We start from the raw sequence: 17,974 nt of genomic DNA, 5'->3' as shown, positions 1-17,974 counted from the left end.
GCTTACAAAGGGGCACTTGAAGGCAGCATCTGCTTTCTCGGAAAACGTGTTGAATTCTTTGAGGAAAAAAAAAACACCCAAAACAACTCACGGAATCTAATATCTTACAATATACTCTGGAGTCACCACTAAGTGACGCGCAATTAATCTGCAACTCGGTTGTGAAATGTGTTTCCAGGAACTAGACGGAGAACAAAATGATCGAAAAACAACACACCCGCATCAACAGCTGATCAAAACCATTCCTGAAGATTGCACAAAAACACTCTCTCTCTCTCTCTGTCTCTCTCTCACACACACACACACATACACACACACAAGTTTATAAGCTGACAATAAAGTGCAAAACAGATCAATTTATTAACAACAATTAAGTAAAAATGTGGGTTTAAACGCAGCGCAGACACTCAAATAATAACCTGTCCATCATTTTAAAGGGGGGGAAAAAATCTGTGTGTAATCTGGGAGGAGTTAAAAAGTTATAGTGACTCCAGCTGCTCCTCTAAGTCGGGTCACAACAATCAGGCTGCAGGAGGAGGAGAGTCTGTCTATGTGATGAAGGAAAACGGGAAAACACAAACTCTCCGCTTAATCCTCCTGATCCTGATGCAATAAATCCACATCACACTCGTCTCTGTTGACGATGAACTCAGACAGAGCAGCCCGGACTCACTTTGTCCAACTTTTCCTCGAGTTTGGAGGAGCTGAGATGAGGAGCAGAGCTTGAAGATTTTCACTGTTCAAACAAGAGGTGAGATGAAACGTTTTACTCCATGTATACTGAACCTCTGTATGCAGATTTCCCTGAAGGAGCTGTAATCATTATGTGATATGCACAGATGAACAGGTAAAACGAGCAGCTTCTACAGGTGTTTCAGATTTTTAAAAAAAGACTCAGTCATCCAGTAATAATGAAGGAGATAAACAGTGCTGGTAAAACTATTCAACCGTCAAAAAGCACAATATTTACTTTTTGAGAGTAGTGAAGAAGCTTTAGATGGAGATGAGGAAACAGTAAACTTATCACTGGCATTTAAAAGTTTATTTTGCTGATTATTTATTTGTGGTTTAATGTCTTTTTAAGCAAGTTTTCAGAGTTGTGGTCACACTTTGAAGGAGTTTTAATACTTTTATGTGTGTTCAGACTTAAAATAGTGCATGAACACGCAGGATATAACAGGAAAATGTGAACACATTCGATTTCAAATGATTTCTCTGACTTCTGTTGGTTTTTATCATTTGAGTAATTTATAAAGTAAAACTGTCAAACATGTGGGTGCCTCTCAAAAGTGACTATTTCTTCCATTTCATACCACTGTAAATTGAATATTTCAGGGTTTTTGTCTGTTGGCTGAACAAAAGTTGACAATTTTCAGACATGACTCAAGTTTTTGGCTATTTGATCAAGGAATTTCTCGTTGTTTTCACATTTAATGTGCTAGATACACATACACAGTAGACATTTAACACATAAACGAACAGCAAGGCTGGACGGCCAACAGGGCAAAGAGGGCGAACTAACCCAGAGTCCTGAAAGTTTCAGGCTCACAGTGTGTCAACTGGTTTGTGTTTATTCATGACCTTGAAAACAGTCGATTTTCAGACAATAACCTTACAATATAGTAGCTCTTCTGGAGCTTTCAATCATATCACATGATCTTCATCAGCAAATGGTTGGTGGAGGGGTTTTTTTATGTTAAAATTTTTCCTTCTTGCGTTTCTTCTCATCCATGTGGTCTTAAAGAGTTTCAAGATGGTTGAAAGAATTAAAACATGTCTGAAAATATTGACAACATGCAACATTAAAGCACAACATCCACTGACTGATGTTAAGGGCTTTAATGTAGAGACAAACCTGTTTTATTATTTAATCTCAGGGCTCTATCCCTGTGTCAAAATCCAGTTTTTCAATTCAGTTTTGTGCTTTCATGTTACATATTCCTAAATGTTTATCCAAATAGCAGCACAGCCAGTCTGGGGTAGAATACTAGTATAAAAATACAGTACACATGGCAGCAACAGGGGGTTGAACGGAGGTCAAAAGGGGCCCAGCAGCAGTGGCCCCCCTGCAGGTTTATCTGAGCATGAAAAACAGTACGTCAAGAGTTTGTTCTGTGATGATCAAACAGTACAATACTGGTAAAAGTACAGCGTTTCTTCAGCACTCTTTGGATCTTTCTTCACATCTGCAGGATTCATACAAAACTCCCATGATACACCAGTTAGTTTAGACCTGTTGTGTGTTGAGCTGCAAGTAACAATTATTTTAATTGTCAGGTAATATCTGGATTAGTTTTTAGATTAAAATGAAAATAATAAGAAATACCCAAAGTGACATCTTCTTTTGTTTGACCAACAATCTGAAACCCAAATATATTCAATTTACAATCATATAAAACAGAGAAAAGCTGAATTAGAGAAGCTGCTGTTTGGAGTTTTTCTTTGATAAATAGCTTAAAAAGTTATCAATTTTCTGCCAATCAGCTCATTTATTAGTCAATTAATTGTTGCTGGACTCTTGTGTTGTGTTGTCCTAAAAGTGCATAGTCCAAAAGTGCAAACGTTATTGTAGATAAATAGATAGAAAGATAGATAGAGAGAGAGAAAAGTAAATCTGATGCCGGTCAGATAACTGAATGTTCCTTCTAGGTAAAATATTTACAATAAGTACAGTATATACATGAAAAAAAGGAAAAAAAAACACACACACAAGATAAATAGATCAACCTGAGAGGTGAGAAAAATGTGCAGATTTACTAAAAAAATGTGCAAAACATGGATATGAAAAATGGATATTGTGCAGATATGAGCAAGCGGTGTTCATGAGTAAACTGTAATATTTGTTTCTGCAGCAAAGTCAACCACAGGAACCTTCTGAAAGTGATTCTGGTTTCATGGCCTGGCTGTCTTCCTTCAGGTCTTTAAGTATGTTTGTTGTTCTTTGTAGTGCAGCTCTCCAGGTGGTCATCATGTCCCTGTGGATGATCCTTCCTGTCAGCCTGCCGGTCTTCACCATCACTGGAATATGGGTTGTGTAAGTACCTCAGATATGTTATGTAATTAAACGTCAACATTTGCGTGTGTTGTAGGAGCTTCTTGTGTTTGTAGAACAAACTACATAGAAAAACATCTCAATATTCCAGTTTCTGTACGTTAGCCTTTGCGCCTGTTATCACTGCAGTGACCTCAACCAGCTGCACAAAGTTCACGTATGTGCAATTGTTTCCTTTTTTGGAAAGAAGGAGGAATAGCTCTCTGTTTATTCTACGATTGTGTAGGAGTGCAGTCGTCCATGAAATTCCTCCTGGCTTCTCTGGTCTGTGTGTCCGTCCCTGCATCTGCACCCCCTCCCTTTTTTCTTACTTCACTTGTCACTTGCCCACACACAGCAGTCACATCTGTAGCTCTTCACATGACAACAGCATGCAATAAGAGCTGCTTTTATGATGGAAATGAAGGAGCAGAGCTGTTCTTGTTAGGGCTATTCAGCATCTGTCACACTACCAGTAGGAATCAACAGGTGGTGGAGCTAAAACAACCCTGTCTCCTAGAAATTATGTTCATAAACAACTAAATTGCAACAGTAAATACCTTTAGCTGGAAATGTAACATGTTTTCTCTCATCTAACTCTCAGCAAGAGAATTATTTAGCATATTTCCCAAAATATTGAACTATTTCTTTTAAGCCGTTAAATCTAGATTTGTTGAACTGCAGTTAGTGCGAGAAATCACAGCATATTTCTTCATTTTCAAACGGGATGCCATACTCCAGCAGTGTTGTCATCTCTGGTTAGAAAAACAATATTTTATTCTCATTCTTATTAGTCACATCATGTTGGGAACGTAACCAAACCACAGCTTCTTCTTACTCTTTTTTAAATCTCATTTTCAAGACAGACCTGACCAAAAACGTTATGACAGTAAAAACATTACAGAAAGAAGAAATCGACTGAAACAAAAGTCACACTTAACACAATTTGCACCTACATAAACATTGACCAAGAGTGGTATTTTTCAAGTATTTTAAAACTGCAAAGCACTACTTTTACATATAAATGAATATCCATTACATTCAAGTCAAATGAGTTTACACAATACTGATGAAGCCTTTCACCACCTTTTTGGATCAAATTCTGGTAGTGAAATGAGTCATTTCGCGAGGGTTGTGTGATGCTCAAAACAATTTATCCACTGTTTTAGGCTACGGCGGAGTGTATGACATAAGCACAGTATTTTTTTAAAATATTTTTTTACTTTAATTCAACAAGAGTACTATCATCTGACAATTTCAGGTCCTAAATCTAAGATTGAATCTGGCAAAAAAAAAACCTTATACATCATTTTTATTTATCTATATACATTTGGATAGTTTATTCTGTAACAATGCATCAGGTTTTATAAACACGTCACTGGTTTTGTAAGTAAAATCTTAATCAGCAAGGCAACTAGTAACTAAAGCTGTCAAATAAATATAGTGGTGTAAAGTGTACAATATTTCCTTTTTGAGACGTAATGGAAAAAAAAAGTAGCATAAAATGGAAGAACTCAAGAACAAATACCTCAAAATTGTATTTAAATAGAGTACTTGAGTAAATGTACTTTGTTACATTCCACGACTGGAGATAAAGAAATAGTAAACTAAAGAAATAGTAAACTAAACTGTTTAAACTTAACTTAAGACACTTAAAAGTCTATTCTGCTGATTATTTATTTGTGGTTTAATGTTGCGTTTGTCTTTTCGGCCAAGTTTTATGAATTGTGGTCAGATTTTTAAGTAGCGTCAGTAGTTTAATGTGTGTGTTCAGACTTAAAATAGTGCATGAACACACAAGATGTAACAGGAAAATGTGGCATATTTGTTTTTAAATGATTGTCTTATGCCTTATGTCTTATTTTCTGTTGGTCTTTATTATTTGAACTGACAGGTAAAAGGAAGATACCAGAGGCAAGAAGCTCTAACCACTTTTAAAGTTATTGTCAGCCATTTCTAACACATCCTTTATGATCTTAACCTTTGGGAGAATAATGGAAGAAGGCTGGAAAGGCTGCAATTGAAACTGAACATTTATGTGCCAGCGGAGGCATCAAAAGGACAGTTCTGCTTGAGCAGCTGGGGTCAGAGTGGTCTATTGTTTCTCTTCTCATCTGGAGATAAAGAGACACACCTTCACTCACCTGGAGGAGTGCTGACTGACTCAGAGAGAACAGAGGTGCTGATATCAGATTGGCATTGCTGATTGGTTAGATTGTGTTCAGACAGACCTCAGTGCTGCATGAAAAAACACAGCAGAAGTTCCAGTAAGAAGGCTGATAGAAGGTTCCAGTACGTCTGGCTGATATCTTGAAACTGGCTCTGACAGCGCTCTGTGTTAGCCAATCAATTATTAGATTTGTTTGTAACCTGAACGGAATTTCTGCTGTTTACCTCACATCTGTGCAAACAGAGGATAAAATTACTGTTTGTGATTCTTGAATCTTCTTAAAAGGTGGAGACGCACGTTACGACTGTTGAGCTGTTTATGAATTTGTCAGTCGGTGTTGATATAATCATATAGCGTATGATGATATGTAAAGATTCAAATCTTATGTCTTCAGATCCAGTCACTGCCAGTTTGCCCAGATAGCAAAACTGCTGTGGCCGAGATCTGGCCCAAAGTTGGCACTTTCGGTCCTTTCATCCGGTCCACATACCGCGTGGAATGATGGCACTTGGGCGGTCCACTCCTGTTTCCCAGATCTGGGCCACAAGCAAACCATATGTCAACCAAGAACAAACCAGATAAACCAGAACTGGCCCACATCCAGGGAGAGCACCGCATCTTTACCAAAACATTTGATTTGGGATATTTGGGCCGTATTTGCTATTTTACATGTGGGCCATTTCAAGCTCACTTCCATTTTGTCCGGGCCACAAGAAGGCCAGCAGTGCCTGAAGTGGCCCACTTCCATATGCTATCTCGGTGTTCTCATAAAGAGTTTTTTTAAACATGTTTGACATTTATGACTGATATTGGCGACCCGATTGAGGGAAGATGTAACGGTAAATAAATAAAAGAAGAAGAAAGGTTCGTGGTAGACAACTGAAATGGAGGAAAAGCTGATTTAGCTGTAAAGAGAACACATTTCCTTTCAACTGATTTAAAATGCAGGACTTTCACTTTTTGCGTTGTTGTATGTACTTTTACTTAAAGATCCCCTCCTGACATGTGTGTCTGATATAGTTTTTCCACAAAAAAAAGTATGATTGCCACTTTAAAATCCTTAAAATAGCATCTACTCCTTCTCCCTCTTTAAAAATTCAAGAATCTATAAATATGCAAATATATTTCATCTCAGAAGTTTAACAGCTGGACACAAGATGTCTCCTAAATCACTGTAAAGTCCGTTCTCAGTGTTTGTGCACTGGAGGCTTCAAGTTTCCACATCATACTTGGTGTGAGTTAAATATTGGACCAGGATTGACTTCCAAACTAGTTGTGATGTCACAAATCCTGCTTATAAGCCCTTTAAAGTCAGATTTTCAATGAGAAACTTTGCACTTTCAGCAGATAAATGTGAAAACAGCCTTCAAAGTGTCAAACTTTGCACAGACATCATTCTGCACAGTGAAGCTCAAACAACCAACTGTAGAAACAAGAAGGAAAAACATAATTTTGAGTGGAGGGAGACTTTAAGTAAAGAATCTGGGTACTTCTTCCACCACTGGTGGTCACAAGATATCACCAACAAGACGCACGACTTTTCACCTAAACTTGTCTCTTGAAGTTGATTTCTCGACTGTCCCTTTGTTCCTTTCTCTCCTCGGTGTGAGTGGATTGACACAGTTTCCTCTCTGTAAGAAGCCTTTCACACCTCCGTCAAGTGGGCGTAAGAATTTCTAACACAGGGTCTCTAAAGCTCTCCCTGTCAGAGACAAGTCTGTAACCCCCCATCCCCCCTCATTCTGGCAGACGTATTGTCTCTCAGACACGTTGACACCTGTCTGCTTGTGCCTTTCAAGTGTCGTATAATGGCCCAGAAACACAACTCTAGTATGCACTGTGACTCTGGCAAGCTTGTGAAGTTTATGTGGGAAGGAATTAGAAGATATGGCTGTAAAAATTAGAGTTCTTATAGATCAATTATATCAATCTAGGGAGGCAACTAACAGTTATTTATATTATTGATTCATCTTTCGATTATTTTCTCAAGTAATTTGTTGTTTGGTCTATAAAATGTGAGAAAATGGTGAAAAATGTCGCCCATATCCCAAGATTTTGTCCTCAAATGTTTTGTTTTGTCCTGACCAACTGTCCACAACCCAAAGATATTCAGTTTACTGTCATAAAGAACTAAAGAAACCAGAAAATATTCACATTTAAGAAGATGGAATCAGAGAATTTGGACATTTTTTCTTAAAAATGGACTCAAAACGATTAATTGAGTGTCAAAATAATTGGCAATTGTTGCAGCTCTGTATCAGACTTTACAGCAATGATCCCTCTGCTGCAGTTCAATTCAAACAAAATTTTATGTTTATTCAAGTACAGAAATATCACTTCTTAAGATCTGAGTGTCTTCTCATTATCATCAATGCTGTAGAGGCGCTAAAACCAAAACCAGCAACTTGTTTTGTCGATTCCTGTGTGTCTTGTAGGTGTTTTTACAGTCTCTCTTGATATATAGTTAAGCCTCTGGTAGCAGATTGTGACATTTGGCTTCAGTTGAGAGACAAATCAAAGAATTTACAAGTGTGAGACACTGAACACCTGCTGCTTCGTCCCTTCTTCTGGACAAGACTCTCAGCCAGAGAGCTATAATGTGATTCATAGCGTAATCATGTGTATAATGAATTATCTCAGGTTGGTTATTGTTTAGTTGGCAGATTTAATGGATTTAAAAAGCAACAGGAGCTCCTCTGGCGTCAGAGTTGCAGGTTAAAATACGGCCAGCGGGCTCTGCGTACATGAGTGAGGAAGACAACAGTGGTGATTCATGTGACGTGTGTTTTGTTAGTGAGAAAATATGTTGTACTATCTCACTATACGTGACGGTGCTTTCAAATACAAGTACAAGTACGGATACTGCATGAAAGATTGTTTTGTTGTTCTTTGACTAAAGTCTCTTCTCTTCTTTAACTTTACAGATATGCGATGGCCCTGTACAACCAGCACGTCTGCCCAGTACATAACTGGTACAGCACACACACACACACACACACTATGTAATATAATGCTGGTGACACACTTACTATTATTGATAGTGTGTACTGTAAATTTGTCACAACAAGACTGTCACACAGTGCCAAGAGTGAAAATGTTCCGCCTGAAGATGTTTCTGTGACATTTATTAACAGACTGATGCTGTGATGTCACACCCAAAAGAGCTATCCCCCCCCCCCTCCCCCCCCCCCCCCCTCCCAATAACTCCTAACCAGAACATTCATATCCATCCTCCTGGAAAATCAAATTTTTTTTAAGATCTGAAAGATCCTTAAATGAGGTTTTCACATTACAAACAGTCATTTAATACGTTGTTAATATAAAAATGTTGCTTCAAGCTGCTTTAACTCTATAGTTCCCCCTCAGCTCTACGTCTTTCAGATTGTTGTTTTCGTTCTACAGTCCGCAACATATCCGACTGTGTGTTCAGACAGAACGAGACGCGAATACTAGAGGCTGTGCGATCACCATAAATTCAACAGAAAGACTTGAATTTGCCCAACGTGGACGTGTCCATGCTGGTTGAAAATAACCTCACTCACTTCTTGTGGATAATAAGTCGTCGCCACACAGACGCCCTCTGTGAAAACCGTGAAAAGTGTCGAAATAAAAACACATCTTTTCCCAGCTGGTGTGTTTATCTAACACGGATTCAGGAAGAAGGTCATTCACGACAGGCTTATTTTGCACCAGGAATCTTTTCTTAACCTACGCCAACAAGATCCCGCTCACCCACTTCCTGGCAAGTCTTAATTCAAACATAGCGAGGCACGAGAGAGGAGAGAGGAGGAGGAGTGGAGATAAAGAAAATAAAGTGCTGTGAGGGGCAAACGTTGACATGACAGGGGAGAAAATGTAAAGAAAGAGTGAATGTGCCTTTTTACGAGGGAGTGAAATTGAAGTTTCAGCAAAGACGAGGAATGCAAACAGATTGCTGCAAATGGACGGAGGAATCCATACTTGTGTCAGGGCTGCGGCGCCATATATCTCTGATATCGACTGACTTCTGTGGTACGTGCGAACCAGGCATGGATGAAAACCACCTGCCTGTTTGATTAATAAAAGTACCTTCCCAGCTGGTACAGAAATCACACAAACAGACTGAAATACACGAATAACGGTTTTGGTTATCTTACAGCGAGATAAAACCTAATCAGTAGACGTCTGCAGAGACAACACACCTGCAGTACGTTTACCTGTTAGACCATGGAGACTGATATTAATAATATTAACAAACTTTATTTCTATAGCACAAAGAATCACAACATTTATCATAAAACAAGGACACATATAATAACATAAAATGTAATCACTCCACAATCTGAGGCACTGCTTCATTTCTCATGCAACTCCCTGAAAGAATGTGGACGCTCCTGCACACATTATTCTGTTCTGTGTCTCTTTTTTTACTCCTTTACACTGTGTGATTTCAGACTGTCTGAGACAAAAGTTAATAATCGTGAGAGAAATGTGGTCGTCAATCCAAAACGATGGTCTTGGATCTCACTTGGAGAGATTTAAGACCAAATTCTCACAATGTGACGGCTGCTACGACACAAGAAATCCAAACCAACAACTCTGAATACGACTTATAGTGACGTAGAGTTTCGTAAGTGTGTTTTTTTTAAATAAAGTTTAAGGGAAAACACGCCAAACATTTATCACACAATCTGGCTCAGAATGATATCGTACAGTGTGATTGTATATTATTATAGGCGTCTTGCACAATGACATGAAATAAACCTACACCGTCGTAGTTGTTGCATCACAGCTTCAACTGAAACGTCTTCACAAAACAGCTGCAGCTCAGAGGTTTCATTTTTGATGACAGCAGCAGTGAAGAGTTGTGAAGATCTGCAATGGAAAACAGCACATGCAGCCGAGCATTTAACTGTTATTTAAGAGACCTTTCACCCAAAAATATTTTGGGTTAATTTTCTACCGTCTCTTGCGTAGAGCAGGAGTCACGATGCCCCAGATATGAAGAGGCGACACTCAACCATTAACAGTTTTAACTCTGCTGTTTGCTTGCTTTAGTCGTCCAGCATATGAGAAATTCATTATGCATCATTGATGTGGCTCTTAGTGGGTAAAAGTACAATTTTGACATAGAATGGGGATTTTTTTTTTTTAAAACTTTGAACTACATTAAGATGAGTTTTTAATGTGTCCTGTTGGACCCAAAATTAGTTTTTGAACAAGTTTGAATTTGAAAATCTAACATTTCTTCAGTCTTTTGTAGAAATCTCTCCAGATCTACATGCATACTGTACACACTATATCTGTCTTTAGAGTGAAGTACACACTACAAGTATGAGGACACCTGAACATTACATCCATATGTGATTGCTGAACATCTCATTTCCAAAAAATAAGCATTAATCTGCTGCCAAAAAGCAGGGATTCACTCCCATTCAGCCACAAGAGCATTTTAAGTGGCTTTCAAACCGACATTCGCACTACTTGAAAAGCTTTGAATGAGGGTGTTTACATGCACACTAGTGTCCTAGTTTTGATCATATTTGGTAAATGGTGTTTACATGAGAAACCTGGTTATTTATATCCCTGTTTACATGATTCTCACAGGTTTCTGATCATCTGTTGTGTCTTGATTAATCACCATCTCAGCCATTATGTTCTGTACCAACAAAGAATATTTAGAAACCTGGATGATGTGCACATGTGTGGACATGTGAAAAACATGACCAGGATGCTCCAAAAAAAACCTGTTCATAACCAGGATGCTAGTGCGAATGTAAACACAGAGGCCTCTGCAAAAAAAAACACACACAAAGGTAATCTGACAAAAAAGTTTCACCTTGCTGCACTTTTTCAGCAACGCCATGCAGCATCATCTGGCAAGTTCCTGTCAATCAAATACATGCAAGTGCACGTTGCTGGTAGTTAAAAAGCGAACATTGTTTTTATACTGTTTACCTTTAATTCATCATCTCACTGGTACCTGAGACAGTAGCCTCGCACCAGTGCAGATCTGTGCACTTTTTTAGATGCAGGGCTGTTTTCAGTGTGAACACCCAGTTGGGAGATGAGGTCTGGCTCACAGTCGGCGTTCCAGTTCATCCCAAAGGTGTTGGATGGGGTTGAGGTCAGAGCTCTGTGTGGGCCAGTCAAGTTCTCCCACACCAAACTGGGAAAAGGATTTCTTAATGGAGCTGACTTTGTGTGTGTGGGGGCATTGTCATGTTGAAACAGGAAAGAAACAAACATGTTTTTTGTCTAAAATATCATTGTGCACTGCAGAGTAAATGTTTCCATTCACTGGAAACTAGTGTAACTGTGTGTGTTTGTGTGTTTTCAGGCTTTATAATGAGTCATGCGAGGAGCAGCTTCCATTACAGAGGGGTCCTGTACTCTGTTGCACCCTGGACAACATACCACTCATCAGGTCAGTTTACATCAGATTTTCCACTCTCTAGTGTTGCACTGTCGTAGTCAATAATCTGGTTCCCGCATGTGATCTTCAAAGAACTAAACAATGGCATATTGTTGACGCTGAGTCGTTGCCATCAGTGAGGCTGCTTGAAACCACGGCGGTTAACTTCATTATGAAACCGACTGAGGATACGCATGATGTGACCGTGGATATCCAATGATGTGAAGGAAGCTGCTCGCCTTACTGTGGTCTGTGGTTTCTTCCAGGCATTTTTATGTGCTCTGCTATGTCTGGTTTCTTTTTCTTAGTGATAAATAGTTGTATTATTTCTGCTCTTTTTTAAAAAAAATTCTTGTTTTATCTTTTGTTTGAATACTGAACCATAACAGCAAACAGGGCCAGCTCGAGACCCCAGGCGAGATTTTAAATCGAAGCCCTAAAAGATTTAGATTGGAGCCCCCAAAAAAGTGCAACCTCCAGTCCAAGTATTCAAATATGTATTTGCACTAAAATCAATCCCCTCAATGGTACCTCCAGTCCAGACAAAGTCCTCTCAGTCCTCTAGACAAAAAGGCAAGTGCAGGTCAACGAGTGTTTGGAGGCTTTGTCTGAAGAAGCACATGAAGTTTGATGGCTGTCGTGCAAAAACTGACTGAACAGTAAGGCTTTGGAAAATCAAATCAGATGAGAATCCATGCAAGCTAATGGGGGGAAAAAAGCAGGAAAAACATTATGCATTTTCAAAAAAAACCACTCATTTGGTGCCCATGCCACAGGCTGGCCCTGACGGCAGATAGAAAAACAGGAAGATTTCAGTGCACATTGTGTTTTTCTTGACACTTCGTACTGATGCTACTCCTGCTAGTGAGATTAATTAACAAAATGTGAAATATGAGCCAATTAAGTAGTAGCAAAAGCGCATTAATTAGTCCTGTTGTGCACTAACTCAGTCTGTTAAGTCTAAACCAGCAGACAGAACACAACAAAGTTTTTACAATCATATCAAAATTGTGTTAGAAAAAAGGTATCAGAAGCTTATTTCTTGTGTTTTCTTCTCTCTTTTTTTTTTGTAACTGAGCTTTTGCTTGTTAAATTGCTCTGATAGTTGACGAGCATCTCCAGTCGAGAGCATGATTTGTAGACATGTGAGATAAGCCCGCACTTGCCCGGCTGTGAGGCTCGCAGTCAGCGGGGAAGAGGAACCTTTTCACCTAGACAGGAAGAAGAGCTTTTGTTGTGTGCAATGGATCCTTCACCGCTCTTTGAAATGTTGACACACTGAGTTGCAAAATGTAAACAAGAAACTCTTTTTTTTTTTTTTTCCCCCCTCTCCGCCACAACATACAATGAAACCCAGAATGATGAACAAGGAGGTTACACTCCTGCTAAAGACATGAGAGAACACTGTTACAGTCCTCCTGTTTTATTCTCATACTTCTCATGGTGCTTATAATCTAGAGATAAAAAAAGAGATAAAGATCTCAGTGTCTTTCTTTCCTCGACCTCCCAGCAAGACTGTCGTTTTCCATTTATAGACAATCGTTTTTCTGCTCAAACCGAGTTCCAAGAAAAAACTGCTGGCATGGTTTTAATGCCACAGAGCCACTAAACATACATATAAGGCCTTTCTATTTCTTTGTGACTATTTTTAAGGAATTCCTGCCTGAGTATACAACAGTGCAGTCTGCACACAGTAAAAAATAAACAACAAGAGGGTATATGACTACGAGCACTGGCGGTCGCGTATCTGATTTGAACTTTAAACCTGCGAGAACTTGAGTGAACTTGCACTTTAGCCCACTGAGCCTGCGGGCCAGCACATACTAACTACTAACCCCCCCCCCCCCCCTTCCTCTCCTGTCTGTTTCCATCGCAGTAAATGTGGAACCCTGCCACCTGAAAGCTGCTTTTTCAGCCTCATATGCAGCACTGGATCCTTTATGGGTGAGTAATCAATACTGGGTAGTTGAAAAGAGTTATTGAAGAGTGATCTCACAGTGATCATTTATCTACCATTAACGCTAAAAATAATTCCCACCTGGGGATGGAGTAACATCGCAGAAGAGGCTGAATTATCCCACGAAAGTAGTTACATCTGTACAGAGAACACAGCTCCAGCACTTTTTTTTTTTTTTTTTTTATACCTTCACACACATTTAAACATCTTACCGCTGTTGGTTGAACTGGGTTCTCTGCTCTCAAGACTTTTGGCTTGTTTTTTCAGCTGCAGTGACTCCGGCCAAGTCTCTGTTCCCCCAGAATGCACTGCCAGGTCCAGCCTCAAACCCCCCCCACCACCCACCCCTCTCTCTGAGGGGAAAATTTACTCTATGCCATGAATGGTGCATTTTTATACCTCACATGACCCACAAGCATTCACCCTCTGACCATCAGGGCAGCTACTCTGCTTTTCCAATACTACTTTAGACCGTCTATTTTTGGGCAGTTTATTCAGGGATCACTGCCCGCTTTGCAGGGTGCATATAGATTTTTTTTTCTCTGTATTTGCTTTACAAAACTTTGTCCAGATTCTGAGAATTTACACTCTGGGAATTTGCCCGTGTGAGCTTCGGTTCACTGAGATCGTTAAATAAGCTCATATCTATTTAGTTGTGTGTGACTTGGCGTAGTGTGTTTGCTAAATCTTGGAGACTTGAAGGGACTTCACACCAAAAGTGCAAGTTTGACAATGTGCAGAGCGAGGAAATTATTCCATAAGGAGAGAGCAGTTAGCCTGTTTTCCTGGTTTTGTTTCCAACATTCAACAAAATTGAATTAATGGCGCAGATCATTTTACTGTAGAAAAGAATTGTGGTTAAGTTAATTTGGTCTAACTGCTGGCTCTGATCCTCACAGGGCTTCAGTAAAAAATAAAACTGTTTATAAGAGAGGGAAGATATGATGTATTCTATAGCTGCTTTGTGGGATTATGCTTGCTCACTACCTCGTTTTATCTTGTGTGTTGGGTCTGAAGATGGCATTAGTGATGTTAAACACTGTCTGTCTTAAGGCCCCTTTAACCCTTTAAACAGTGTGATTTTGCCACAGATGAAGGTCACGATGGTGAGATTGAACGTGGTTAAAACTTCGGTAGCAGTCTACGTTAAAATGCTGAACCCGCCCGTGTGCTTCCAGGAGAGACGGTCTGTGCCGTTATTCCCCGTGTTTGAATAATATCGCATCTCTCTCTTCTCTTTTCACCCTGCCTTCGAGTGTAGCTGTTAAGGACAATAACAAACACTTGTGATTTACACATCGTACAAGTTCTGATGGAGGATAAACCAGCCTTGACAATGTCCAAAATTTAGGATCAAATTCTTAGACTGCTGCTACGACCCAAGTCTATAAACCAACCAACCAATCAGAATACGGTGTGAAATCATACAAATGATAATAACTCTGGATGACAAGACATCGTAAGCACGTTTTAAAGGAAAAATAAATGGACAAGGCTTGGTTTTTTTATGCTTTTTCAAACCATGAGAGCAGCGCAGATGGGTGAGTTGGAAATATGTCTATTTTTTTAAAACATCCGTTTTTATTTTAGTGCTATGATTCACCATTTACTGCACAATGATGACTGATATCATACAGCCAGACACAGATTGCAACATTTTATGAGATTCATCTCTTCCAGTGAAACATACCATATCTGGATGTTTTGCGCTCTGTTTAATTTGTCTCAGATTTGACCAAATTTTAGCTTTTGCATTTGAATATAAACGGTTGGCATGGAAGTGATTATTGGATAATAGATTTATGGAGTTAGTGTTTGTAATTTGTCACACAGATGTGTTTGTTTGAACGGTGCTGTGCTGTCTGCATTTTTGATGATGTAGTGTTTCAGAGGAACTGGGAGTTTATGGATGAATGTGGTGTGAAGTGCTGCAGATCACGTAGACTTATCTCAGCAAGACACACAGCTGACGGTGGACGTCCATCGATACAACACGAGGGGAACTAAACACCATGAACTACCGTGTAAAGAAAAACATTTAAACCAAAAGCACAATCTGGGTCAAGTTTTAAGGAGTATCATGTGTGCAGATCACAAACTCAAATGCGTATTATGTTGTAACAAATGATTAAACTTTGACGTGAGTGTTCTGACTGAAGTACTTTCTCTAAACATTCAGTCTCTCTGCAGTTTATCTGACCTCTCACCGGGACACACCTGGTTCTTTTTCTGAGAAAATGCTGGAATTCGGGAACGTTTAACAAGCTCATTAACCTGTCTCAGCTCAGTATTTTTTCCCTGTCTGGCGGTTGTTATCACCCACTGAGTGTCCTGCTACGTTTTAAGACTTCACAAGGGTTTAATATTTACATTACAGTGTAAAACAGGAACATTTTATAATCTAATCTTTGTTTAAATTTTATATTCGAGTAAACTCTCTCTTATTGGACCCGATTCACACAGCAGCAATCTGTCAAGATATCCACATTTTTGAATGACGTGCAGCAGTGCAAACAAAACTTGTTGTGCACAGACAGTGATGTCATCAACCTCTGAGAGACCTGCACAAGGGTCAAAGGTCAGATGTCAAACAGTGAAGGACCACATATGGTGAGAAATCAGTGAAAAATACCCTTCACAGTTTTTCAGACTAAAGTGGCGTCTTCAGGTGTCTTGTTTTGTCCAAAAATATTGAGAAAAGCAGCAAATTCTCACGTTTGAGAAGCTGGAATCAGGAAATTTTTGGCATTTTTTTGCTTAAAAATGACTGGAATGATTTAAACAGTTGTCAAAACATTTGCTGATTAATTTTCTGTCGATCGACTTATTGCTTCAGCTCCAAATGAAAGCGCCTGCACGCACCCTGGAAATTTCCACCATCAAAAGCTTTTCCCTTTTTTTTTTAAACAATACTCAGTTTATGTTTTTCAGGGAGTTTATGTAACTGGAAGGTGTGGTGTGAGTGGAGATGAGAAGAATGGTAATTGTTGGAGCCTACCGGATCAGAAAGTCGATCCCTCGCTGTGCCGCAGCCAGTGAACTGTACAGATAACCCACAACCCAAAACAAGGAGTCTTATCGCCGCCTACACTCGATCATCAAAAAACTGACCACTGTGCTTGTTGCCGGACTCACAATATGAACATCAAAACAGTCGCTCTCTGCGGTTTGGGACGTGATGAGCACCAGATGTGTGAACGGCATGATGGTCAGATGGAGGAGCGGGAGAGCGGCGTGAAACTGCTGTGAGGCTTTGATGGAGCGTTTTGGTAAACAAGCGTCAGGAATCTTCTCACGCAGAGATTTGCAGCATCATCACTTTACATTTCAGATGCAACTCTGTGACCTCGCTGTCTTGATATTAAAAGTAGAGTTAAGTATTATTAGTCCATTTTCAGGAAATCTGTTCAGAGCTGCAGCAATCAGTCGATTAATTGATTAGTTGAAAGTTAATCGCCAACTATTTTGATTATCGATTAATCATTTTAAGTCATTTTTTTAAAGAAAAAATGCTAAAATTATCTTGTTCCAGCGGACAAAACAAGACATTTTAGGTTGCATCTTGGGCTTTAGGTAACAGTGACCCACATTTTTCACCAATTTTCTGACATTTTATAAACCAAACGACCGATTAATCAAGACATTTTTTGTCAGATTAACGATGATGAAGATAATGGTTAGTTGCAGCCCTAAATTTGTTAAAATTAATTTTTTATTTTATTTGTTTGCACACACAAAAAAAACAGAAATTTAGAAGAGCTTTGTTTACAGATTATTTCTGCTGCCCCCAAGTGGCCAAAAACCCCTCCAGTTATTGCAGGTTTAACAATAAATAATGTTGTATTTACATTTTTACATTGTCCTTTACCTCTTTAACTTATATATATGTTACACATTGTTAATTTTAAGTCAAAATATAAATGAAATGTTCCCTTTTTTCCTGAAAAACATACAGAGGCCATGTGGTCATGGTAGTTTTTTCAATCCCGAGTAAAGTCTGCAAATCTATCTTTCAAGCTGCATAAAATCTCAGCAGGTTTTACTAATCAGATGAATGTGTTTGTAGCCTGATTGGTGAAACTCGGGGCAAAATATGCCCACAAATTTCTCCCTGCTGCTTGTAAAATGTGTTGTGTGTGAAAGGTAGAAATTACACTTGTTTACCTTAAAATCAACACTGCATTTGGGAGGCAACAGGTGCTTCTTCTTTTAAAATAAACAAAGATGATGAATGGTGGGCAGCAATATGAAACGTAAGTCTTGAATCTAAATGGATGTAAAGGGTCAACCTGAGGTTGTTTGGTTCTTTTGCTTCTGTTTAAAAAAAACCAACTTGTTCAGCAAGAAGAGAAAGCAGGAAAACTATAAACATTTCAAATGTAGTTTGTTATGTGGGCACAGTTCCTGGAAGAGAACATACTT

General features: G+C 39.1%; 1 protein-coding gene across 2 annotated transcripts in view; it reads left to right on the top strand.

Annotated features, from left to right (window-relative positions):
- Positions 1 to 462: 462 nt before the first annotated feature.
- The window catches only part of LOC122971485 (transmembrane protein 150A-like), a 31,957-nt gene continuing 14,445 nt past the window's right edge, over positions 463 to 17,974 (top strand). Inside the window, exons 1-5 of one of the 2 annotated variants that reach the window (XM_044338163.1) lie at positions 463 to 751; positions 2,953 to 3,034; positions 8,126 to 8,173; positions 11,521 to 11,607; positions 13,472 to 13,539. In XM_044338163.1, the coding sequence (XP_044194098.1) occupies positions 2,970 to 3,034; positions 8,126 to 8,173; positions 11,521 to 11,607; positions 13,472 to 13,539 (268 nt within the window). In that variant the 5' untranslated portion in view covers positions 463 to 751; positions 2,953 to 2,969. Of the gene's footprint in view, positions 752 to 2,947; positions 3,035 to 8,125; positions 8,174 to 11,520; positions 11,608 to 13,471; positions 13,540 to 17,974 lie in introns of both variants that reach the window. The other variant, XM_044338162.1, reaches the window with a different exon arrangement.

Source organism: Thunnus albacares, chromosome 20, assembly GCF_914725855.1.
Source record: "Thunnus albacares chromosome 20, fThuAlb1.1, whole genome shotgun sequence".
NCBI lineage: Eukaryota > Metazoa > Chordata > Actinopteri > Scombriformes > Scombridae > Thunnus > Thunnus albacares.
This window is presented reverse-complemented; position numbering and strand designations above follow the sequence as displayed.